The 26,313-nt window shown below is 45.4% G+C and overlaps 1 protein-coding gene across 3 annotated transcripts in view; it reads right to left on the reverse strand.

Moving 5' to 3' along the window:
* The window catches only part of PPFIA4 (PTPRF interacting protein alpha 4), a 3,167,227-nt gene that overhangs the window by 1,024,802 nt on the left and 2,116,112 nt on the right, over positions 1–26,313 (reverse strand). For all 3 annotated transcript variants that reach the window (XM_069633679.1, XM_069633678.1, XM_069633680.1), the window contains one exon: positions 6,157–6,183. In XM_069633679.1, the coding sequence (XP_069489780.1) occupies positions 6,157–6,183 (27 nt within the window). The remainder of the gene's footprint in view (positions 1–6,156; positions 6,184–26,313) is intronic.

A 26,313-nucleotide genomic window follows, 5' to 3' on the forward strand; every position in this document is an offset into this window, starting at 1 on the left:
CCAGACCTGTTGAAATCTATTCACCTGAATTCTGAGGTTGTTAATGTTGTTAAAGGTCCAATGTTCTATGATACAAGTCTGACATTGTTATGCAAAACTAGAAGTGTGGCCATACAGCTTCATGGTAGCTACTGGAACCAAGAAGGTGTGAATGGAGCTGGGTAAGGGAGCTAGGTGCTTGTAAGGAGATTAATCAATTATTTGAACTACTGAGACTGCTGAAGTTCAAAGAAAGGCAGTCAGGAAGCAAAGGTAGATTATACTGTTAGCAGTAAGACAGACAGAAGAGGCAATGAGGCTGTCCTTTTCTTACAGCATAGGAAAGAAGAGTGCCTTGCCTACCTGTGGAGGTCGAAGCATTTGGTCTTTAAAATGTCTAACAATCAAAGTGCAAAGTTGAAGCAGAAGTACCAGAACTGTGGTTGTGTATAATACTGTCAGCGCATGTTACATTTAAGGTGGTTGAAGTAGCGGCATACTGTGTAACAAAGGAGTTGGTCCCCACAGTAACAGTAGTATAAGAGGAAAGCAACACCCTAAGAAGAAGCATCCTGACCATTATACCAAAGACACTACAGAGATCATAAATACTTGGAAGGTTGTTAAAGAAGAAATTGTTCATTTATTCATTGAACTGTTGCAAAACAATCTTGGAAAGAGGATATCCAGGATTACCATTGGTGCTGTTTTCTTTGCAGGAATTAGAAAATCTTTTCAACAGAAAGCTGAAGAACTATTACCAGTGAAGTTGTATTTGGTGAACGTTTGTTTCATTTGTATTTTACAAGAACTGGTTCAAGACTTTCTTTTTCTTTTTGAACATTTGGGGAAAGTGACTTTGAACAATCCTGGGGACGGGATTTACACAGGACAGGTTAAGGTCCTGCAAATTACTGGTTGTTTGGTATTCACTCATTTATGTTATTTAATGTTTTTGTTGGTTAGTGTGAGGACTAGTTTTGTTTATGTTATGAGTGATCCCATTAGCACTTTGACTAGAGAGTGTGAATGCATCATGCAGCAAGACACAGACAACAGATTCAAAGTTCAAAACAATCTCATGTATTAAAGTAAATGTCAGCATGCTAGAACTTGCCCTATGATAAGGCGAGATCTCCCTACTTGAATAAAAGCTAAGGAAAGTCTGAGTTAAAAAATCTAACTTAAAAGTCTTTCTGTGTCCAAACCCTATCTTTGCCCTCACAACTAAAGCTAAACAATGTGTAGGGTTTTCAATAACAAAAGAAATGGTGATCAACATCAAGTTCTGAGCTTCTTGCACCTATTAGCTTCTTTTTCTGCTCCCCTTCCCCAAGTTCAAAACATTACCACAATTGTCTCAAGATTACCCTTCTCCAGTCCAAGGCAATACAGTGCCACACAATCCTCAGGGTTCCCTTTCTCAAGTTCCAGTTAAAAAGAAACCGGTCTTGAGGATCCGTCCTCAAGACAGCACTTGCAGCTCCTCAAGTCTCAGGCTTCCCTTCCCAAAGATTTTAATGTAACAACTAGTAGTTGCTTCTCAAAATTCAACAACACAACTCTTGGTCAACCTGGCCCTCTCTTCTTGGTTGTATTTCACAATATCTTTGGCTTTCATAATTTAGGGCTCACTGGTGTAAGCGCAGTTGTCAGCCCACATGGTCCACCCATCACCAGGACCCCTAGGCTCATTAGCTCAAACAGGTTTTCCTGTACCTGTCCCATGCACAGATATATAGCCACGTAATGTCTCTTTGTCGGTTTCTTGGCCTATTGGCGGTTTAAGACTCTCCTGGCTTCTCCTGGTTCGGGTCTTGGCTTTTCCATGCCATGTCACACACCTCTTGCCAGACTTTGGCCTTGACACTCTGTATCCATTCATAAAAGTTAACTTCATGTTGGTCTGATTCATGCCCCACCTTCCGTTACACTCTTTCACACCTGTGCTCTTTTTCTTAGGCTGCTTTCACTTGGGCACTTTCCTATTTTAGCTTTCATCAGTTACTTGCTTTGTCCATAACTTTCATTTCCATTTAATGTTCAGAATGCTCAGCTTAAAGGTTTTGTTCAGTTTGCAATTCATTATGAGTTCAGCTTAATGTCGAGTTTGTATTCGATTTGGTGTTCAATATGCATAGTTCAGCTAAATGTCAAGTCTGTATTCGGTTCAGTATAACTTTACCTACAGGTGGTCTGCTGTGAGCGCTGCGCTTATGAGTGTCTTCCCCTGACACTCGCTGGTCCTCTGCATTTCTTCCTGGCTGCTCCTGCCTCTTTCTGCTTCTTAGGGCTGCAGGCCATCCTTTGCAAACCACGCTCACATGCCGAGTGTCGCCTTATGCACACCGACAATTCCAGTGCTTCTGCACGGACGTGGACGGCTTCCTCTCTCTTCCTGCTTGTTGGCAGCAACGGCTGCTCGCTTTTCAAACTGGAGGCCCACTTGCCTTGGGCTCCACAAGGTCTTTGGGATGTCGGCCGGCATCCTGGCTCCTTCACAGGTCCCACCATAGCTGCTTCTTCATGACACAGGTTCCCTTCTTGTCTCCCTGTTACTCTCTTTGCTTGTTCCACTGGTCTCCCTTAATACACCTGAAACCACTTGAAAGATTGCAGGTGTGGATTCCCAATTGGATCTGCCTGACTATGATTAAAGGGAAATGCCTGACCTTGCAAATAGTCTGCAGGCATCTTCTTTGTCCCAGTACTAGTGTGGCGAAAGGAAGGTTCAGTGTTCAATAGTCTTAGTCGCCTCTTCCTCGTCCCAGTATTATCAAAAGTTGTCCCAGCATTATCAAAAGTTGATTCTGGGGAAATGAGGGGAAGAGATTCTACAATAGCACAAAAAGGTCGTGGAAGGGTTAGGTTGGTCTTAAATAGGGAAAGGGTGATACCATGTCTCGCCTCTGGGCTCCCCACTACATACCCTCAAGGACCTTCCCCCCAGGTGATCCTCCCTCGCTTATCCACCCCCAGGGTAAGTATTCAAAAGCGATGGCATTTTCCTGGCCACCTGAGAAGAAGATCCAGAGGGAGTAGGAGTTATGAGAGTTTCTCACAGTAAGGAACTCCCTGATAGAGTAGGTTTAGCAAGGATTTATTTGTACCTTTTTCTTTTAATAAAATAGTCAATTCTGATAAAAAGCACAAGCAGTTCTCCACCTCGCATTACTGACCCCTCACAAGAGTTTAGAAAAAGAGAAGAAGATTGGAGTGTTGTACGCAAAGAGTTGGTGTAAGAACACATCGGGGGAAATTACTGCACAAGAGCAGAAGTGTAGGCTATGAAGAGTATAGGGCCCATGACAGAGCCTTGTGAAACACCAACAGGTAGAGTAGTAAGTTGTGATGTGCTGTTGCTCCAAGAGACAGAGGTTTGGCGAGGTGCCCAGTATGATTAAATCCAGGCAAGGGCTTGATCACAAATACCTAAATGAGAGAGTATTAAGGAGACCAGAGTGACCGACAGTATCAAAGGCTGGCAACTTGTCAAAGAGAATTAGAATAGAACATAGGTTGGTGTGCTTAGCAGAGACGATGATGTTGGAGACATTTCTGAGAGCCGTTTCTGTGGAGTGAAAAGAGTAGAAAACTGCTTGTAGGGAGTCTTGAAGGCTGTCGATGTCTAAGAAATTGGTAAGACAGCTGAACACAACCCTTTCAAACACTTTAGAGCTGTGCAGATGGAGACACACCGGGCGAAGGTTAGCCGGTAGGTTCGGGTCAGCCCCTTCTTTGTTTTAAGAGTAGGAATGACTGTGGCCATTTTGAAAATAGAGGGAAATCGAGCAGAGTCAAAGGACAGGTTGAAGAGTTCAGTGAGATGAGAGGCCACTAAAGGGGTAATAGGTTTGACTAACTGAGGAGCAAGTGAGTTTGTCGGGGCACAAGAGGGGTTACTCTTCATCAGTAGAGATGCAGACGGCAAACCTACCATTGAAATGATGTCAGCATTTCCTGTCTCAGCAGGTACGATGAATTTTGACTGAAAATTAGACAACACAAAATGTTTTCAATATTGGAACAGTGCATTTGAAGAAAGCCAAAAGAGTGACGATTGAAAGAAAACATTCCATAACCAGAGACATCCGAGATATTTTGCAGCACATTAAGAACGTTTCACTCTACTGGAAAGAGGCTCCTTGAGTATCCTGGATTTTCAAACAAAAATGCAAAAATGAGGTAGGGCATTCACACTACCAGTGGTTATTTGCTCTAGCCCTCTGCCTTGGAACTTGCCCAGAACCACAACACTTTCTACAAGATTCATTGCTTTAAATAAACCACAGAAAAAACAAGTGTTTAAGGTTTCCGAAACAGCATGCAATAGAGTAACCAAATGCAATTATCAATGTCATGTCCGTTGGCCAAATACTCCATTATTAAACAGTGAACATTCATAGAAACACAATCTATAATCCATGACCATCTTTAAAAACTATAACACACTAACAGGGTTATATCAGAACGCAACTTTTGCAACAAGATGAAAAATATACACGTAGGATGATAAAAGTGCCCCATACTACAGATTATAAGGATATCGCAAGTCAATGAGCAAGGCCTGTCACCCAATAGTGCAGTGGTCTGGAACCTTTGGCTCTCCCAGCAGCACTGGCTAGCATAGTTAATGTGGAGGGATCATGGGAGTCGTAGTCCAAAACATCTGGAGAGCCACAGAGGTTATAGACCTATGAACCAGATAAACAAGGCTGAAGGCAGCCTCCCATTATAATGTCACGGAACGCCAAGATGACTTGCAATATCCCTAGAAGGTACAGTAGGGGGTATTGTGTCCCTATTGATACATCGTTACACCAACAAACCTTTACTACTTGAGCTACTGCCTGCTGTGAAGCAAGAGATATTCCAGGTGTTGAAATGTGGAATACATCTATAACCGGTTTGCTGGTAAAAACACCTTGAAATAAAGCTGCTGATGTTTTGCAAATAAATGTATTAATCCGTTTATCGAAAATGTTTTTAAAGCAGAATTTGTGGGTTAGAATATGTGTAAAGGTCTAAGTTAAAACTATATCACATTAAATCAATCAATAACATAAGTGGCAATATGCACGTGCTCCTCAGTTTCTGTTTTGAACTCAAATAATCACCAAATAAGAATTCTGCCATGAAAGTATCATTATTAATCCATGTATTACCGTGAACCGACAACAAAAACCCACTCAAAAGAAAGGAAGCGTCAGAGATGTCGTGACTTAGAATACGTGCTTTACTTGCTGCTGGCATTGTGACATCAGATCTCAACTGTAATAAGCAGTGATGTCATTTCTTAATTTAGAATTAGGCCTGTATTAACAATAGTATGCAAAAGACTCCCAGTGTTATGGTATTTATTTTTCCAACATTTCTGTCTGTATTTTACCATATTTATATTTTGGCCATTTCATCTGCGTTGATCCACATTCATTTTTCTAAAATTGCAAACAAGTTATAATCTGGAACTATGTTCCACATATATTGAAATGAAGAATGTAGTGCTCTGATGCCTTTTACTGGATGCTCACAGAGCTAGGATCCTGCACATCTAGTAGTATGCATTTTACACAACTAAAAATCACTGCTCCTGCTATTCGTCTGATCAATACCGCTTTAGCAATGTAAACTTCCCCAAAGAGAAATATATTCCTTTTTTTTTAAACTTCTCCTTTTCTGTTACATTACACAGACATTGGACGCCAGGGCATGATGGGTGACTTGGAGAGCAGAGAAAGACACCTGCATTCCCACCTTTATCCCTTTTTACAAAAGTATCCAAAAGAGGAAGCAGAATGGTCCCCACCTGTATGTATAGTTACAGATCAGTAAAGTGTAAAACCAGGAACCTTAAGTCTGTATGTGTAACTAAATAGATATTGCAGGTCTATATACAAAATAACCTCAGTTTCTGTAAATTTATTGAAATTTCCTTTTGACATCCTGGCCTTGGAGGGGGGGGGGAGAATCCAATGGCTGACTGTGAGGAGTGAGTAAGAAGCAACATTTTGGCAGAACGTACACAATTTATAGGTACCAAAAAATGAACCACATGCTAAAAGGTTTACCAAAGGACTGGGGAAAAAAAACTCCATCCTGCAATGAACATTATTGGTTGATAGCAAGCTACATCAAAACATATCCTTCATATTGAAATGTGATCATGTAGACACTCACCTGAGCCCAGCTGCCTTCTTCCTTGTCCTGTTTTGTAATCAATGCAGCATGTTAATAAAAATAGGATTGAATGGTTATTCGATTAAATATATCGGTTACATTAGTGCATATGTTGCATCAAGGCAAGACACTGTATTGCCAATGATTTTTTGAGTATTGAACATTAAAGTCGATCTATTAATTCTGAAAAGGGAATAGGACAACTTGTGAGAACATAGACGAACAAATAAGGTAGTGTGAAAAAAGTGTTCAAATTTGAAAATGCAAATGTGTAGACAAGATATAGAAGTGGGTGAATGACAGAAGACATTAGAAGGAGAAAGTATAACGGTAATAATATCGAACATATTAGGCTTGAAATAAATGTGGGACTACTCAGAGCACATATTGGCGTGTAGTTCCGCAAAGGTAAGAAAGTAGAAAGCATATTGCTATGGGGAAGAAAAAAGGTAAGATAATGTTATGATTTTGGTTCTTACATAGTGCAACTTCTAGCATTTTCATGGCCTATTTTTCTTAGAGATCCCCAAGAGATGGAGGCAATGGACCACATATTAGAATGAGGAAGAACAACTAAGTGTTATTATACAACTAGAAAATGAAGAACACATGTAGAAAATATTTCAATGGGAAGGAACAAGTGTCTTAAATTTGTGTTTTATTTTATACATTGAACAGGAAGGGACAAGGAAAGGATCATCATTGTGTAATAATCATACAGAGGTTAACCCAACTGGTCAATCCAAGCATTTTAACATCTATGAAGCAGAAGAGAAATATTTAGAACAGAGTGGTTTTGCTTACAAGCAGAACGAGAATGCCATACAGTATCACATCAAGAGGAAAGAATCTCCCGCAAACTCAGACTTTTTTTCCAACTTGAGCTGTCCCAGGAAGAGGATTTCTTTTTATTTTAACAATTTCAACACAACACCAAATATATAGGCAGGGAGCACTATGTGTGGTGCTTGGAAACACTTTCTGCTGTGTAAGTGCCATACAAATGTCCAATAAATAGATGGCTGCGTGAACATGGGAAATTTATTTTTTGGTAATTTTATTAAAAACTGTGTACTAAATCTTACCGATTTAACAAAATATGCTTCATTGCGGGAGATTAGAAACTAAATGAAGATATGTGATGTGAAATGTAAGTACGGCTTTTGACTAACAAATCATTTAAAATATAAAACATTCTGAGATATTAAAGTATATATTTTTAAAATGTTAAACAATATTTGAAAAAAGCGGCATCTAATTTAAAAATGGCATACAATTAAAGTACAACATTAATAAATATAAAAATAATAGATTATGACATGTTGAAAAATTAAACAATTTAGAATACATCATTTAGAATGTTCAAGGAACATTGAAACTATTTTGGAAATATTTTCTGTATGATGTTATCTGGGCATTGCTCCTCTTCTGCAGTTTGCCAATTCGCAAACCAGCATTATCCCTGAGTTACTGCCTTCCCTCTCCCTGCCGGTTTGAGAACTCATGATTCTCCCTTACATGTTCACTTGGTCCTCCCCGTTTATCATACAATGATGAGGATTCCCCAGCTTCTCAGAATAGTCCTTCCTTTGTGTTGCAGTTGTGCTCTTCATAGGTCCATTAGGTTACTTTGTCTCAGTGATTGACAGACAGGCATTCTTCATCACTCCTATGTTCTTACTCTTCACAGTTCCAGGCTGATAGTGTTCTTCTGTAATTACATCACAATAGCATATGTAAGAGGAGTCTCGTTGTCTGTCAACTGATAAGATTGCATTGAGTAATTGAGAAAAAATGAAAAGGGAGTTCCTCATTGGAAAGGGAGTCCTTATCCCAAAGAGGGGAGTTTCTCCCTGTGAATCCCTGATAACCTCCACCCCTAGGGGGGGAATGTTGAGTAGCGGGCTCACTGGCCTAGCCTCACAGGAAGGGGCTCGCCCCTCGGGAAAGTGTATGAAGATCTAGATTCCTCACAGTATCCAAAAGATTGACTTTTACAGATACATATTTTTTTACCAAAAGGCCCCAGTTTGTAGCAGCAGCAATATTCCTTCCAACATTGGTGAGTTAAAAAAAGAGAGATATTTGTGTAATAAAGATGAGGAGATACAGGTCAAGAGAAGGTGGGTGAACACCTGGGAGAGGTTGGTGAACATCAAAAGAACATGGTAGAGAAAGACGAGGACTAGGTGGGTGAACTTTAGGAGAATGTGGTAGGAGACAATAAGGAGGATGTAGGTTAAAAATAGAAGGAGGTTGCAGATCAAGATAATGAGTAGTTTGGTGAACATCAGGTGGCATTGTTAGAGGAGGACACACAGCAGGTTGCATAAGAGCAGGAAAAGCACGTAAGCAGATACCACATGAAGGTCCAAGGAGGCAAGTCAGGTTCAAGGCAAGGAGTAGGGGAAAGACCCTCATTTGAAAGGGCTTGCCCATGGGTGAAGGAACAACAAGGATTAGAGAGGTGTTTAGAAGGATGAAGATCAGGCCACTAGCAGACGTAGTGAAAAGATCTGCTCAAGTGATGTGGGAGGTAAAGCTGGAGTGTCCCCTGGGTTCTACCTGACCCAGGGCGAGAAATGTGCAATAAATCAGCAGTCTGGAGAAAGCCATCATCAACTATAGGAGCATTCAAAGGAGGGAATATTTGCCGAAAAAAAGGGTGCAGGAAACCCTTAAGCCTGGTACCAAGAGGAAAGATTGGAGAGACAAAGAGCTAAAGTGAGTGAAACCCTAAACCTGATATCAAGAGGAGAAATGTGAAAGACAGTATGACGCACTTGAGACTGACCAGGCCTTTTAAGTCAAGGAAAGACTGCTAAGTGACAGTGTGACACATCTAATTGGAAGTAAACCTTATTGTTATCATATTTTGGTGTTCCGTTCCTTTGTGCTGCTCCCTCGGCTATAAAACAGGTAGCAAAGGTTGCAGGCTGATGGCCAGTTGGCCCAGGGACTTACCTGTGGCTTGAATTTATCCAGGGGCTCATGGCCTTCACCTCAAACAGCTCATTGCCATCAAATGTCATGGCAAGAAGCTTGTGCTGTACACCTAGGTCAACGAGAGTTGAAGAATAGATTCTGTACCCATAGAACCCATAGCACAAGGTATACAATCTGCTATATCCAGATCAGACTTCACAATCTGCTTTCCCACTTCCTTGACATCCTCCATCAAATAGGTAAAGACATCCTTAATTTTTTGCAGCTTCTGAGACTACACGCCCCAGTGTGGGCATATTTTGCCATGGCATAAGTAGTATTAACCATCCCCAAAGCCAGACTGACAAAGGCCTTGCATCCCAAGCATCAAGTATGTTATCCTCTCTATCTAGTGGTAAAGAGGGATACATAGTTTACTTTGACCCTGCAGTGCAGGCCCATATGGCCAGGCTCTCAGGTGAAAAGTGTGTGACCAAAAACCCTGGGTACATGCTTATGGACAAGGTTCCGGTCCCCAGCCAGAGTGAAGGCCCCCCAAGCAATATTGCCTTGATGGATGCACCAACAAACGGGTTATAAGGAAGAAGTGGAGACTGTGCGTATGGTAGGTTTGGAATGCGCGCCTAGGCTACATAAATTCAAAATATCGTACTGGAATCTTGATTTATTTGTTTTGTTTATTGGTTGTATACCAGATCAATTCTAAAGATTTAGGTAGTGCCAACATTCCCCATTTGCAGGCATGTGCAATTGTTACTTCACAGTGATAGTACATATATATTTCATACAGTGTTAGTTCATAACATTTTGAACAACTGATGGTGTACAGTGGTTATTAGTTCTGCAGGGAGAGAGGCGGAAGGATAAAAGCAAAAGGGCATTTGTTAGATCATGGTTATGTCTAACAATTGCTGAAACACTACTGTCATGTCATGCATAAAGGTCCGTCTCATGTGAAGGCATCATGAAATAGACAGACAACAAATTCAAATTTGAACTCAAAAGGTTTATTTTACTTAAAAGGCAGGATGGAGTAAGGCCTAACTTGCCCTATGCTATAGTGGGATTCCCATACCGAAAGGAAACTAAGGATAGTCTGTGTCAGGAAGTCCAAGGCAAATTATAGTCTGTGTCCAAATCCTATACTTGTCCTCACAACTAGCTGTACACAATGTGTAGGGTTGTCGGCATCAAAATGATCCTGTTCAAAAGAGAGATCAGACCTTCTTCCAACTCTCGGCTTATAATCAGCTTCCCCAAGTTCAAGACAGTTCACAAGATGTCAGGGTTCTCTTCCCCAAGAGTTCAAATCTTTCAGCTTTTCAAAACAGTACAATTCCTTGGGACAGTTCCCAGTTCTCATCATCAGTACTTTCCACTGGTTCACAAAAGTAAGTCTGTTTCTTGACTTCAAAATCAGTTAAGCAGCTGTTGTAAAGTAAAACACAAGATTCTTAATGGATACTTTCATAGACTTTTTCCATGAAGGGGGCCACGCATTACAAGTCCTGCAACCAATACTCATTCTTATCTGCTTTACATCAACAATTTTCCACAGTTTTCCTTTGTCAGTGAAGCTTGTCTCTTTCAACACTTTACTGTGGCTTGGTTGGCCACCATGCACTTTGTCACACTTTCTGTATTCTTCTGCCTCTTGCCAATACAGGTTTCCTTGAACTATTTTAGCTTTGCCCAATACTTGGTTTCATCATTCATAGCCTTCTTGGTTTTGCCAACACCTGTGTCCCAAACAATTCATTCCGTGGTATCTGCTACTTGCACCACTTTGCTTCCATTCTATTCCCAAGTACTCATAACATGCTTTTGCTTTGTGCAGCATTCAAAAGTGCTTATAATGTTTTCCCATTCATTCAGTATTCCAAAATATCTGTTTGAGCCTTCACAATTGCTAATAACAACTTTTAGTTCATTTGATTTTCTGAAGCACTTGTTTCAGCATTCAAAAGTTCTTTTAATCATTTTCAGTTCCTTCGCTATTCAAGAGTGTGCGTTTCAGGCTCCTGGAGCGCTCCAGTAATTGTGTTTCTCTATTTTTACTCACCGGCTCCACACAGCAGCTCCCTTCAGCTTCCCTCTGCTTCTCGCACTGCTTCCGACTTCCCATGACTCTGCTCTCCCTTCGCAGAGGCAATAGAGAGCACTGCTCGCTCTCCTGGCTCTGGCGGCAACTGGAGTGCTTTGGCGCCACACAGCTCCCGCTGCGTACTCCTCAAAAGGAGGGCTTGCAGTGTTTCCAGACCCTCTCGCTGGCAGCCACTGTCACGGCATCCCTATATCCTGCAGGACACGGCTCCTGGTTCCTGTGTCTCCCACTTCGCTTTCTCCAGCCAGCTTCTCTCCTGCCCGCTTCAGTGTTCCCCTTCTTGCAATGTGGCAAGGCTTTTTACACTCATTACAATTGTAAAATGACCACAGATGTGGGTCATGAAGTCCAATTTCCTGACCATAGTGAAACTCATTAGCCGGACATGCCTGGCTGTTCCAGCGGTACAACTCCATAGCCCATCTTCTTCACCTCAGTACCAGAGTGGTGTTTGCGGCTATCTGAATTAAAGGAAGTGTGTATAACCCTGTATTGATTCTTCCTCATCTTGGTATTTGACCGATTTGTGTTTGGATTTCCAATATAAGGCTGATATGTGTTTATCTCACCCAAATGAGGATTATATCCTCCTAGTTGGCCTCTTCCTCATCCCAGGCTTAAAGTGGTGGTTTTGGGAGACATTTTGGAGAGAAGAAAAGGGAAAGGGCTGACTGTAACCTACAAAGGCTTGAGGGAGAGAAGGTTAATTCTAAAATGGGAATGGGGGATGCCATGTCTCAGGATCCAAAACCAATGGCCTATCCCTGGCCACCTGAGAGGAGTATTCTGGGGAAAAAGAAGTGAGGAGACCCTCAGGTTTCTCACTGTCATCTCTTACTTAATGTTTCAAATCAGTATTAGAAAATCTCATTTCTGGTTGTGGATCCTTAGAGTAGTCATTAGCTTTCAATTTCAGCAGTGGTATTTAAAGTGCAAATGTCTTCTCTGAATACAGTATTCCTATTACCTTAGCACGGTTAAGGAGCATATCCTAAAAGAAAGATAATATTGCACATTTTAGACCACCATATTGAGGTCACATGGTATGTATGAGTAGTCTGTGTTATGTTAGATTTACCTCTTAATCTTATTCCTTTGGGGGGGCCCATGTACTTGTTATGTTTTCATCTTAGGTTAAGGTTCCATGTGTTTCCTTTTAAAGTTCCAGGACTAGGTAGAACTCCATTTAGCCCAATAATTTTAATTATGCATTTAAATGCTCTCCTGCAAGCCCCTTTTTTATGTTCTTACCGTGAGAAACCATAAGGTGTCTCACGCACTAAACCTCGGGGATCTGTCATCCAGGTGGCCAGGACACGGCCATCGCCGGTTCCTGGGGGTGGACCGGTGTGGGAGGCTCACCTGGGTGAGGGGTCTTCAGGGAGGAGGAGTGGGGAACCGTATGGTATGACGGTATCCCCTTCCTTGTAACACCTTTACCCCATGCCACCAGGTAGGATATTTAGGAACTCTACCCGTTTACAACACAAATACTTTCTCACAGACAGCCTGCTATGAGAGAAAACAGACTAACACCCGAGCAGTATACCTGACGTGTCCCAATACAATGATCAGATGAGGTCAGGAAATTACTGACCATCACACACACCTCAGGCAATTACTGACCACACATTCTTCCTCCTCCTCTACTTCTGGCCTGCCTGTGGCCGCCTCTCCTCCTCCCTTCTTTTCCTTTCCGTGGTTCACCCCTGACAACATTTCTAGACAAGTCCGATCTATGAAAGTCTCCTCAAAACAGGTTCTTCCATGAACCATCAAGGACCACATCAACACCCTTGCTCCACCCTTGGCCAATTTCTGCAATCACTCTTTTGCCACTGGAACCTTTCCCCTCCCCCCCGGAGCACTCCCTTGTGCAACCCCTCTTAAAGAAGCCCTTTGTCGATCCTTCCTCTCCAGCTAACTATCGTCTCCATCACTCCTTTGCTGGGCAAACTCTTTGAAAAGCTGGCCATCTTCCAGCTTAACCTTCACACTGAATCTGTTGGTTGTCTCCATGACCATTAGTCTGGCTTCAGAGCGGCCAGAAGCACAGAAACTGCTCTCCTGAACATCTGTGAAGACCTTGTCTCTAACATTGATTCTAACCTTCCTTCTGTCCTCATTCTCCTCAATCTTTCTTCTGCATTTGATACGGTCAACCATGCCATCCTGCTCAATCGCCTCTGTGATAACCTGGTTTTCACTCTTCAGGCTCTGGCCTGGCAGACCTCCTTTCTCACTGATCGACCCTCTCAGGTCCAGCTGGGGTCCGCCCTCTCTTCTATCTCTCGCTCTACCTGTGGTGTTCCCCAGGGGTCTAACCTTTCTCCCTGGCTGTTCAACCAATACCTGGCACCTTTTGCCCATTGCATTGCTGCTCTCTGCTCCAACTTTCAGTGTTATGTGGATGACACCCAGCTCTCTTTCAGGCTCCCCTCGACTGCCTCTACTCCTTCTCTCATTCCAGGCTGTCTGTCTGCAATTCAGGAGTGGTGTGCCGCCAATGATCTCTGCCTTAATTCTAGTAAGATGGAGAGCCTCCTCATCAGAACACCAGTTCCCTCCTTTCATCTCTATCTCTCTGGCCGCCCACTCTGGGCCCTCTTCCTGCTCCTACCTGTGAGGCTAAGAACCTTGGGGTCATCTTTGACTCCACCCTCTATTTCTTACCTCACATCTCCGACGTCTCTAAGAAGTCAAACTATTAGCTGCCCCTCCTTAGAGGTATTCTTCATTTCCTCACTTTACCTCAGAAGCTCACTGTCTCCAGAGCTCTGGTCCTCTCTAGGCTGGACTACTGCAACAGCCTTGTTCTGAATCTTCCTGCCTCTACTCTCTGTCCTCTACAACTTATCCAGAACAGGACTGCGAGACTTGTCCTTGGCCTCAAGCCCAGGGATCGTATCTCTTCAGCTGTGAAATCTCTTCATTGGCTCCCAGTGGCAAGCAAAGGATCAAGTTCGAGATCCTATGCATTGTCCACAAGGCTTTCTGGGGCCTCTGACGGCCCTACCTCCAACTCTCTCTTGCTAAACATCTCCCTTCTCGAGCGCTCCACTCATCCACCTCCAACTCACTGAGGGTCAGTCGCTTTTCAAAGCAGAGTGTTTGGGGCAGATCTCTTTCTTCGGCTGGGGCCTCCCTCTGGAACAGCCTTCCTGCCTCTCTCAAACTTAAGCAGAACCACCTCCGGTTCCAGAAGCAACTCAGGACCTTCTTCTTCACTTCTACTTTCTCTCTTCCTCTCCCCTTCTGATGACCAGTCTGCTCCACGCACTGGTCACCTGGCCACCCTCTGAACTTGGGCCCAGGCCCCTGCCTGTCCAGTTGCACCTTGCACTGCCTCTTAGCTCCCCAGCACTTTTCGTCTGTATCTGCAAGCCTACAGTCCCTTCTCTCTGCACGTATGAGGCACCCGTTGGCTCCACTTTCTGATTACCTGAACTGAGCCTTCCGCTGGCTGAACTTTTGATTACCTACACTTCTCTGTCTCCCCAGCCCCCTTAGCCCTTCTCTCCTTCCACTTGCCTGCACTTGCTCAATCTGAATGACACAAGGCCTAGTAAGATCGTTGTTTTGTCCTCCCTCTGTTTCCCCCTCCTTATCTTGTCACGCCTAGAAACACTTGTCTGCACGCACGTTATAAACGCCATATCCTATCATACCCTAGTTCCATTACACTTCCTCACATGGATAAAAGGAAGCACATGAGAGCACACTCTGAGCGAGGCAAAACACATGAGAAAACAGCAGTTCCAAGAAGCAGCTGAATGAGAGAGGAAAGACGGCAAAACAGAAGGGGTTCGCAAGGAGAGAAATTCCTGTGACTTTTTTGACAAGGGACCATTACTTTCCCGAAACTTTGAGAATAGAAAACATAAGAACAGGAAACTAAGCTGAAGAATCCTGCATTGTGTGTGGGAGATACCAGGGTCCTCCCGCGTCAATAATCAAGGCAGGGAGAATCACCAGCTGCCGTGGTACCGTCCTTGGCTCCAAGAACAAAGCAGCTTCAGTGAAGTCAACACAGCCGGTGAGTTATGGAGACATATACAAGACCAGTCTGTGTTGAAGCCAAGGTTGCAAGCAGCAACATTGTATGGCGAGCGCTGGAACGAACATTGTAAGAATGCGTGTAACAAGAAACGCAAGTGAAGTTGAGTGCTGATGAGTGATTGAACTTTAAAGCAAGCTACAATACCTTCAACATAGTGGTCTGGCACCGTGTGGGTGTTCAATCGAAGACCTCTGTAAGGTGTCCAGGTGATGAGTGATAATAGTAGCTAAATCTGGTCTGAGCCCGGCTGAGGGAGGCCAATTGAATAAGAACAAATAAATGTGAATCTAAGTGCTCCTGTGACGGCTCAAGCAAAATCCCCCGCACAGTGGAAAGTTCGATTTTGATGACATACAGAAAGTTTGGAAAAGTATATGAATTTGGTCCGAGCCCAGCAGAGGGAGACCAATTGAAGATTTTGTGTTACAGTGGGCCTGAGTCCAGCAGAGGGGGACCCGGGGTGAACACCAAATCACCCGAGAAGCTTGTATAAGTGAAAATCCTGAGAAGAAATGAACTTTATTGTTTTGTTGTGGCTCTCTGAAATAAGACACTTTGAATGGCAAACAGACTTTGGCACAAAAGGCCCTGATTGTGAAGTTTTGAAGTGCATCATCGTCCTAGAGAAACCACAGGGTGTGCTAAGATCGAGTGTCCTGCCTTGCCCTGTGCTGAAAACGTGGGCAAGGGAAGCCCATAGCTTGAATATCCTGACATATCATTTCTGAACACTTTTCTTTTGCATAACATTGTTTCCCACACTATTTGTATTTAGAAGTTAGGATTTGCAATAGGTTTATTAGTATAGGCTCTTTTATTTTGTCATGCCTGCGCCATGGGTGCATACATTGGCGGTCATTATGGACCTTATTTCTCATTTTCGAGACTTTGGTACTTTTCTATTTCTTCCAACAAACTTCAATAACCACAATGCACTTGGCTATAACCATCTATTCCTGGCTTTTCCTATTGGTCATCATCGAAACTACAATCCCCAGAAGCTCTAGGGATTTGCTCTGCTTCCACCCGCTCAGGAAGAGAGAGGGAGGTGGCCGATTGTCTGCAGGTGTGCTTAGCCAGGTGCGACCAATTAGGCTGCCTCTGTGCTGGGCTGGGCAGTATAAAAACTGCTGCCTGCAGGGGCTCAGTCTCTTGCATTAAGAGTTCTTCCAGCACCTTTTTGCTTCGAGCTATGTATCTTTGTATGCGGTTCCTCTGCATAGCAGCCGATCACGCTCCGCTGCTACCTTCCGTCCTTGCCTTCCAGGATCCAGCCTTGCAGCCGATCACGCTCCGCTGCTACCTTCCGTCCTTGCCTTCCAGGCTCCAGCCAAGCAGCCGATCACGATCCGCTGCTACCTTCCGTCCTTGCCTTCCAGGATCCAGCCTTGCAGCCGATCACGCTCCGCTGCTACCTTCCGTCCTTGTCTTCCAGGCTCCAGCCAGGCAGCCGATCACGCTACGCTGCTACCTTCTGCCATTTCCTTCCAGGCTCCTGCCTTGCAGCCGATCACGCTCCGCTGCTAACTTCCGCCCTTGCCTTCCAGGCTCCTGCCTTGCAGCCGATCACGCTCCGCTGCTACCTTCCGCCATTGCCTTCCGGGCTCCTGCCTTACAGCAGATCACGCTCCACTGCCTTCAACCTACAGTCTTCGTCCGCTCGGCTTCCATTCTAGCAGCCTTCTACAGTCCTCCTGCACCCTTCTACAGTCAGCGGCCCTACTCCTCTGGGCTCACTCCTTGCTGCCCGGCCTTTCTGGGCTCCTTGCCGTGCTGCCTGCTTCACTCCGTTGCCCTAAGCCCTATCCCTCGGGGCTTCCTTCCTTACAGCCCTGCTCCTTATGGGCTTACCCATTGCTTCCCTGCTTTCTGAGCTTTCTACCTTGTACCCTACCGTCCTCTGCTATCCACATCAGATTACCTTCATTTTTTACTTTCAGTTATTACAGTTCCTCTGTTTCCTGACTGCTGCTCCCTTGCTTTCTTCCTTGTATTCAACCATCAGTTCTTTCTCCCTATCCAATCCTGTTATGCGGCTTTCCCTTCATTTTCCTTCTGCTAGTTTGCTATTCAACTTCCTTTTCCCTGGATTTATCTGTTAGTGTCTTCTCTTGTACTGTTTGTAAACCCCTTGTACAGAGCTTGTCTGTTGGTTTCCGTCAGGCAACCTCTGCCCCTTTCCTTGTCTAGTTTCTTCGTTACAGACACCCATAGCTGTTGTTCCAAGCCATGAGCAAACAGCGTGGGCCGCCGTTATAGCAAACTGTGTAGAAGGCTAGAGTTTTCCAAAGGTTCGTGGAATACTCTTTTCCTATATCTGCATACACCCCAAGAGGGAATCCATTCTATACCTTTTTCCTTACTCCACTTGCCTACTCCTTGCTCTCCTTTCTTTCAGCTGTGTGTGTACTTATCTGTCCACTTTACTTTGGCACAACTACCCAAATCCTTCCTGGGTGTCCTGTGCCACTCTTAATAGAGTGCCATCCTTGATATATTTTGACAAGACACCACTAGGACTGCGTTATTATTATTTGTTGGTTGTAGCTTGCTCTCACCTTTAGATTTAGGATTAGACAGGCATTTTTCAAACCCAATTGAAGTTTAATAAACACCCTTGAACTGCGTTCACTTGTGTCTGTCTTACTGTTTGATACCATGCCTTCCTTACATTAACTTGTTAAATACTAAAGCTTCTTGATAAGGCTGGATTCTTTCAGGATGGCGGTGTTCCGCACGTTGCATTATTCCCTCCATCCTGAAAGTGATTCTTTTAACTTCCTGAAAGGTCACTGGTTAGTGAATGATGCTATTCAACCCTACATTAACACTACTTTGAAAATGAAAATCGGGAATGATTATGAAACAAAGAACTACCAACGTTTGGCCATTTTACGACATTCTTAACACAGCTAACTAACTCCAGAATTAATAAAGGGACCAATAGGATGGACGATGCATGGAAACAACCTTATGATTACTTTAAACTCAGTGGACTGATTCCACTCTACTCTAGGGACCCTAGGGCTGCAGGACATGCCGAACATAACTGACAAATAAGAACGACCCTTTACCAGCGCTCGCCCGACAGGGCATTATTTCAAAATTGATGAACCAAGATTTAGCAAGAAATACTCAGCAAGGCCTCGTTTAACAACCCTATAACGTTACTTCCAATGAAGTAACTTTATATTTTTTGGAACAAAGTACTGGGCGCATACCAGTTTCATGATACCTAACCAAGTATACACATTAGTCCAAAGGGATTCTTCAGGATTAAGACAAACCAATACTAAAATGGAACGTTTATTTGTGGATTTTACAGTCAGGCTGCCTTTTGCCCACCCTACATTTCTAAAAGAATGGGGAAACGGACCTACCAGCTGTGAAGAGTTACACCCATAGGTACCGATACTCCATAGTTTAACTGTAACAATTAATGGTTGACAAACAGAAGGTAATCATAGAAAATTGTTTCACCTGTGACAACACCTTAAGTATCATAGATAACTTTGCATTTCAATTTAATCTGGAAACAGATGGTCTACGAGCTGGGTATATCACAGAACCAATAGATTTACTATTATGGTAATTCTCATTGCAACTCAATACGAGTAACACCTACAGACACTGGACCACATCTAAATAGATGGTTCAGTTAGTTAATCGTCATGCATTTACCCTTTTGACCTCGATTAAGAAGGAAATATTCCAATGTATAGCATAGTACTCATTAGTAATTAGTTAATGACCAAGAATGGTGTTGGCTCTTACTTCCCATCATTGTGAGCGACATCCTTTCTCTTCGCAAAAATTCTAAATGGAGGAAACTTGGACACTTAATTGCTTCATGTTGGATGAATCAGAAAATTAACCAACGGACCAACGTTCACCAATATGCTGGTGCCCAATTCACCTCAATAATATTGACATCCATTAACGTTGGTGTCAAAACTCTTAGCCATTATTGCAGAGCTAGGTACAGGATCATTCTACCAGAAAGAATGGTAGCGACCCCTGACGATGGTGACGTCATCAGATAACTGCGGATGGCATCCATCACCTTAACAAGCATAAAGGATCACTTTCAGGATGGCGGTAATCATGCAACATGCACAACACCGCCAAATTGACAGAATCCAGCCTAATCAAGGAAACTTCAGTATTTAACAAGGTAGGAACATAGGAAAGGGGCTTGCAGGAGTGCCTCTAAATGCATGATGTGGTGTGAACACCTGATCCGGCAAGCCGGACTGGGTTTTAAGGCCATTAGCACCTCGGGTTACCAAAGCAGTAACCAGGGGAGCTAAAAAATAAATAAATAAATAAAAGGATTTCATTAATTGGATGCGACACGCAACCCGTCCCGTTCAATGAATGAAATCCTTTTCCAAGATGGCCACGATGGAAAGGGATGGTGGGGCTCTTCGGAGCGCCTCTTCCCTTTCCATGGCGGCCGGAGAAGTGGGAAAACAGCTGCGGTGGCGCCCTGTGCCCCCACAACAAACAGGTAAGTGGGGGGTGGGAAGGGATAACAATAACAAAAAATGAAAGGGGCGGAGGGTGGGGGAAGATGGTGGCAGGGGGAGCCGTCCGTCAGGTGGGAAGAAATGCAGAGTTTCACTGGCGGTTCAAGCCCGCATTCCTGTCACCTCATTGGCTTGCCCCCCCCCACCCCCCACCAGGGTGCTAATGAAAATGATTGGGCCAAATTAGTTATACCTAGTCCTAGGTGAAACTTTAATAGGAAACACCTGGAACCTTAACCTAAAATGAAACATACATACATGGGACCCCCAAAGAAATAAGATTAAGAGGTAAATCTAACATAACACAGACTACTCATGCATACCATGGGACCTCAATATGGTGCTCTAAAATGTACCATATGTTCTGTCTTTTAGGATATGCTTCTTAACCGTACTCAGGTAATATGAATACTGTATTGAGAAAAGACATTCGCACTTTAAATACCACTGCTGAAATTGAAAGTTAATGATTACTCTAAGGATTCACAACCAGAAAGGAGATTTTCTAATACTGATTTTAAACATTAGGAAAGAGATGACACAGACCTTAACACATGACATGACAGTAGTGATACAGCAATATTTTAAACCTAACCAGGATCTTACACACGCCATTTTGCTTTTATCCTTTCCCCTCTCTCCCTGCAGAGCTACTAACCACTGTACACCCATCAGTTGTTCAAAATATTAGGAACTAATACTGTATGAAATATGTATGTACTATCACTGTGAAGTAACTGTAAGAAAAGTGTTTCTAATAGGAACATCATTACATTCAAAACGGTACTAACTGAAACACCATGGCCGGCCAATGTATTGTTTGAAAATAATGTGTAGGATTGTACTAAATATGTTACACCTGTAAATTTGAGTACCTAACTGCAAATGCGTGCCTTGATAAAAGCCTGGGTACGGGCGAAATAATTGCGAAATGGAGAATGTTGGCACTACCTAAATCTTTAGAATTGATCTGGTTTAGAACCAATAAATAAAAATAAAAATCAAGATCTCAGTACAATATTTTTAATTATGGAAGCATAGGCGCACATTCCAAACCTACCATACCCACAGTCTCCAATTCGTACTAACCGACGGACTAGTGAATATCAGTTGTTCCTAAGTTCTACTGCCAGACAACATCACTAACAAATCTTCAATTGCACACCCAGGATAGGCGCACAACAATATTCACTATCCTCTTATCCATATAAGGAAGAATTGCCACGTTTGGAGGACCATGCCCAAGAAGGTCAGTTTGGAAAGCTAGCCATAGGCTTGACTAAGAGTTTCGCAAAACAAAAGAGTTGATGACTGGAAGGTTTAGAATAAATCTTGACCTCTGGCATTGCTCTGTGCAACCCTCCAGACCATCGTTCTTCTCCTGCCAAGCCATTACATAAGGGGAAAAACCATATGCAAATCAGGCTTGGTCCCACCCCCAAAGGGGTAGTCCAGCCTGAACTGCTAGGCCACATCCCTTCTGCACGAGACCACAAGCATCCCCAAACATGTTTCACCCTTGTTGGGGCTCATCAGTGAGGCTGAAACGAGCCCCAACAAGGGCGAAACATGTTTGGGGATGCTTGTGGTCTCGTGCAGAAGGGATGTGGCCTAGCAGTTCGGACTGGACTGCCCCTTTTGGGGTGGGGCCAAGCCTGATTTGCATATGGTCTTTCCCCTTCTGTAATGGCTTGGCAGGCGAAGAACGGTGGTCTGGAGGGTTGCCCAGAGCATTGCCAGTGGTTAAGATTCATTCTAAACCTTCCAGCCATCACCTCTTTGTTTTCGCTTTGTCACCCCGAGTGGGGCGGGTATGCCCAGATGTGGGTCCCGTGCCTGCTGGGCCTAGAGACCCAAGCTACTCCTCACTGATGAGCCCCAACAAGGGCTAAACATGTTTGGGGATGCTTGTGGTCTCGTGCAGAAGGGATGTGGCCTAGCAGTTCGGGCTGGACTGCCCCTTTTGGGGTGGGGCCAAGCCTGATCTGCATATGGTCTTTCCCCTTCTGTAATGGCTTGGCAGGCGAAGAACGGTGGTCTGGAGGGTTGCTCAGAGCATTGCCAGTGGATAAGATTCATTCTAAACCTTCCAGCCATCACCTCTTTGTTTTCGCTTTGTCACCCCGAGTGGGACGGGTATGCCCAGATGTGGGTCCCGTGCCTGCTGGGCCTAGAGACCCAAGCTACTCCTCACTGATGAGCCCCAACAAGGCTGAAACATGTTTGGGGATGCTTGTGGTCTTGTGCAGAAGGGATGTGGCCTAGCAGTTCGGGCTGGACTGCCCCTTTTGGGGTGGGGCAAAGCCTGATTTGCATATGGTCTTTCCCCTTCTGTAATGGCTTGGCAGGCGAAGAACGGTGGTCTGGAGGGTTGCCCAGAGCATTGCCAGTGGTTAAGATTCATTCTAAACCTTCCAGCCATCACCTCTTTGTTTTCACTTTGTCACCCCGAGTGGGAAGGGTATGCCCAGACGTGGGTCCCGTGCCTGCTGGGCCTAGAGACCCAAGCTACTCCTCACTGATGAGCCCCAACAAGGGCAAAACATGTTTGGGGATGCTTGTGGTCTCGTGCAGAAGGGATGTGGCCTAGCAGTTCGGGCTGGACTGCCCCTTTTGGGGTGGGGCCAAGCCTGATTTGCATATGGTCTTTCCCCTTCTGTAATGGCTTGGCAGGCGAAGAACGGTGGTCTGGAGGTTTGCCCAGAGCATTGCCAGTGGTTAAGATTCATTCTAAACCTTCCAGCCATCACCTCTTTGTTTTCGCTTTGTCACCTCGAGTGGGACGGGTATGCCCAGACGTGGGTCCCGTGCCTGCTGGGCCTAGAGACCCAAGCTACTCCTCACTGATGAGCCCCAACAAGGGCGAAACATGTTTGGGGATGCTTGTGGTCTCGTGCAGAAGGGATGTGGCCTAGCAGTTCGGGCTGGACTGCCCCTTTTGGGGTGGGGCCAAGCCTGATTTGCATATGGTCTTTCCCCTTCTGTAATGGCTTGGCAGGCGAAGAACGGTGGTCTGGAGGTTTGCCCAGAGCATTGCCAGTGGTTAAGATTCATTCTAAACCTTCCAGCCATCACCTCTTTGTTTTCGCTTTGTCACCTCGAGTGGGACGGGTATGCCCAGACGTGGGTCCCGTGCCTGCTGGGCCTAGAGACCCAAGCTACTCCTCACTGATGAGCCCCAACAAGGGCGAACATGTTTGGGGATGCTTGTGGTCTCGTGCAGAAGGGATGTGGCCTAGCACTTCGGGCTGGACTGCCCCTTTTGGGGTGGGGCCAAGCCTGATTTGCATATGGTCTTTCCCTTTCTGTAATGGCTTGGTAGTCGAAGAACGGTGGTCTGGAGGGTTGCCCAGAGCATTGCCAGTGGTTAAGATTCATTCTAAACCTTCCAGCCATCACCTCTTTGTTTTTGCTTTGTCACCCCGAGTGGGACGGGTATGCCCAGACGTGGGTCCCGTGCCTGCTGGGCCTAGAGACCCAAGCTACTCCTCACTGATGAGCCCCAACAAGGGAGAAACATGTTTGGGGATGCTTGTGGTCTCGTGCAGAAGGGATGTGGGCTAGCAGTTCGGGCTGGACTGCCCCTTTTGGGGTGGGGCCAAGCCTGATTTGCATATGATGTTTCCCCTTCTGTAATGGCTTGGCAGGCGAAGAACGGTGGTCTGGAGGGTTGCCCAGAGCATTGCCAGTGGTTAAGATTCATTCTAAACCTTCCAGCCATCACCTCTTTGTTTTCGCTTTGTCACCCCGAGTGGGACGGGTATGCCCAGACGTGGGTCCCGTGCCTGCTGGGCCTAGAGACCCAAGCTACTCCTCACTGATGAGCCCCAACAAGGGCGAAACATGTTTGGGGATGCTTGTGGTCTCGTGCAGAAAGGATATGGTCTAGCAGTTCGGGCTGGACTGCCCCTTTTGGCCAAGCCTGATTAGCATATGGTCTTTCCCCTTCTGTAATGGCTTGGCAGGCGAAGAACGGTGGTCTGGAGGGTTGCCCAGAGCATTGCCAGTGGTTAAGATTCATTCTAAACCTTCCAGCCATCACCTCTTTGTTTTCGCTTTGTCACCCTGAGTGGGACGGGTATGCCCAGACGTGGGTCCCGTGCCTGCTGGGCCTAGAGACCCAAGCTACTCCTCACTGATGAGCCCCAACAAGGGCGAAACATGTTTGGGGATGCTTGTGGTCTCGTGCAGAAGGGATGTGGCCTAGGAGTTCGGGCTGGACTGCCCCTTTTGGGGTGGGGCCAAGCCTGATTTGCATATGGTCTTTCCCCTTCTGTAATGGCTTGGCAGACGAAGAACAGTGGTCTGGAGGGTTGCCCAGAGCATTGCCAGTGGTTAAGATTCATTCTAAACCTTCCAGCCATCACCTCTTTGTTTTCACTTTGTCACCCCGAGTGGGACGGGTATGCCCAGACGTGGGTCCCGTGCCTGCTGGGCCTAGAGACCCAAGCTACTCCTCACTGATGAGCCCCAACAAGGGCGAAACATGTTTGGGGATGCTTGTGGTCTCGTACAGAAGGGATGTGGCCTAGCAGTTCGGGCTGGACTGCCCCTTTTGGGGTGGGGCCAAGACTGATTTGCATATGGTCTTTCCCCTTCTGTAATGGCTTGGCAGGCGAAGAACGGTGGTCTGGAGGGTTGCCCAGAGCATTGCCAGTGGTTAAGATTCATTTTAAACCTTCCAGCCATCTCCTCTTTGTTTTCGCTTTGTCACCCCGAGTGGGACGGCTATGCCCAGACGTGGGTCCCGTGCCTGCTGGGCCTAGAGACCCAAGCTACTCCTCACTGATGAGCCCCAACAAGGGCGAAACATATTTGGGGATGCTTGTGGTATCGTGCAGAAGGGATGTGGCCTAGCAGTTCGGGCTGGACTGCCCCTTTTGGGGTGGGGTCAAGCCTGATTTGCATATGGTCTTTCCCCTTCTGTAATGGCTTGGCAGGCGAAGAACGGTGGTCTGGAGGGTTGCCCAGAGCATTGCCAGTGGTTAAGATTCATTCTAAACCTTCCAGCCATCACCTCTTTGTTTTCGCTTTGTCACCCCGAGTGGGACGGGTATGCCCAGACGTGGGTCCCGTGCCTGCTGGGCCTAGAGACCCAAGCTACTCCTCACTGATGAGCCCCAACAAGGGCGAAACATGTTTGGGGATGCTTGTGGTCTCGTGCAGAAGGGATGTGGCCTAGGAGTTCGGGCTGGACTGCCCCTTTTGGGGTGGGGCCAAGCCTGATTTGCATATGGTCTTTCCCCTTCTGTAATGGCTTGGCAGACGAAGAACGGTGGTCTGGAGGGCTGCCCAGAGCATTGCCAGTGGTTAAGATTCATTCTAAACCTTCCAGCCATCACCTCTTTGTTTTCGCTTTGTCACCCCGAGTGGGACATCTATGCCCAGACGTGGGTCCCGTGCCTGCTGGGCCTAGAGACCCAAGCTACTCCTCACTGATGAGCCCCAACAAGGGCGAAACATATTTGGGGATGCTTGTGGTATCGTGCAGAAGGGATGTGGCCTAGCAGTTCGGGCTGGACTGCCCCTTTTGGGGTGGGGTCAAGCCTGATTTGCATATGGTCTTTCCCCTTCTGTAATGGCTTGGCAGGCGAAGAACGGTGGTCTGGAGGGTTGCCCAGAGCATTGCCAGTGGTTAAGATTCATTGTAAACCTTCCAGCCATCACCTCTTTGTTTTCGCTTTGACTAAGAGTTTCTACAGCTTTGGCAAAGATCTTCAGAAAAGTCAATTGAGTCTTGCCATTAGCCAAAGTTTGCATAAAGACAAGGTCTGGTATCAAATACAGATCACTGTCATTACATAGGTTGGAGACCAGTTATGTCTGAACCTGGTCCTAGTCATAACATTCCTCAAGGAAGTGTTTCTGTTATACCTTAGCTGTTATCCTGACGGCGGTGTTGCTGAAAAGCTTCCAATGTGCTCCTTCCAGCTGGCGCCGGTTCACCGGAGTCCCTTCAGTGACGTCGCTCATCTGACGCCCCTCCAAACATGGCGGTCACCGCTCTGTGTTTCCACAGTCTAAATGATGGTGGTTAGCCACTTCTGGGTCAAACGTGCCAGTGATGCGACAATGCCTGAAAAACTCAAGGCGGCTGTATTCCCAGCTTCACGTGCCTGATTGAACGCTGTTGGCCTCGCCGTCATGTTCTGAAAGTGTTTGCCATCTTCACATCTGTTATTTCCTCGGTCTGGTTGTCCCCTATTCTTCCTTTGTATTCTGCTCCTGTTCCTATATCGCTGATCCTCCTGCTTCTTCCGCAGTATCTTTTATCTGCATCTGGTTAGGCTTCCTGCTGTTGACCTTTGCTATCCTGACCTGGATCACCCACTGACTTACTTCCCTGTTCCACCCAGTCTGCCTTCGTCCACACATCTATGAGCTGCCAGCTTTATCTATACTAGGTTTTAGAGTGGTTTTCCACCTTTCCGAGTATTCATCTTGGTAGCAGTTTATCCATGCAAACAGAAGGGCTTCTTCAGTGGGACGGCCCATATTCTTCCGAGTAAAGGTCAAGG

This window comes from Ambystoma mexicanum, chromosome 13 (assembly GCF_040938575.1).
Source record: "Ambystoma mexicanum isolate Mex_15411 chromosome 13, UKY_AmexF1_1, whole genome shotgun sequence".
Taxonomy (NCBI): Eukaryota; Metazoa; Chordata; class Amphibia; order Caudata; family Ambystomatidae; genus Ambystoma; species Ambystoma mexicanum.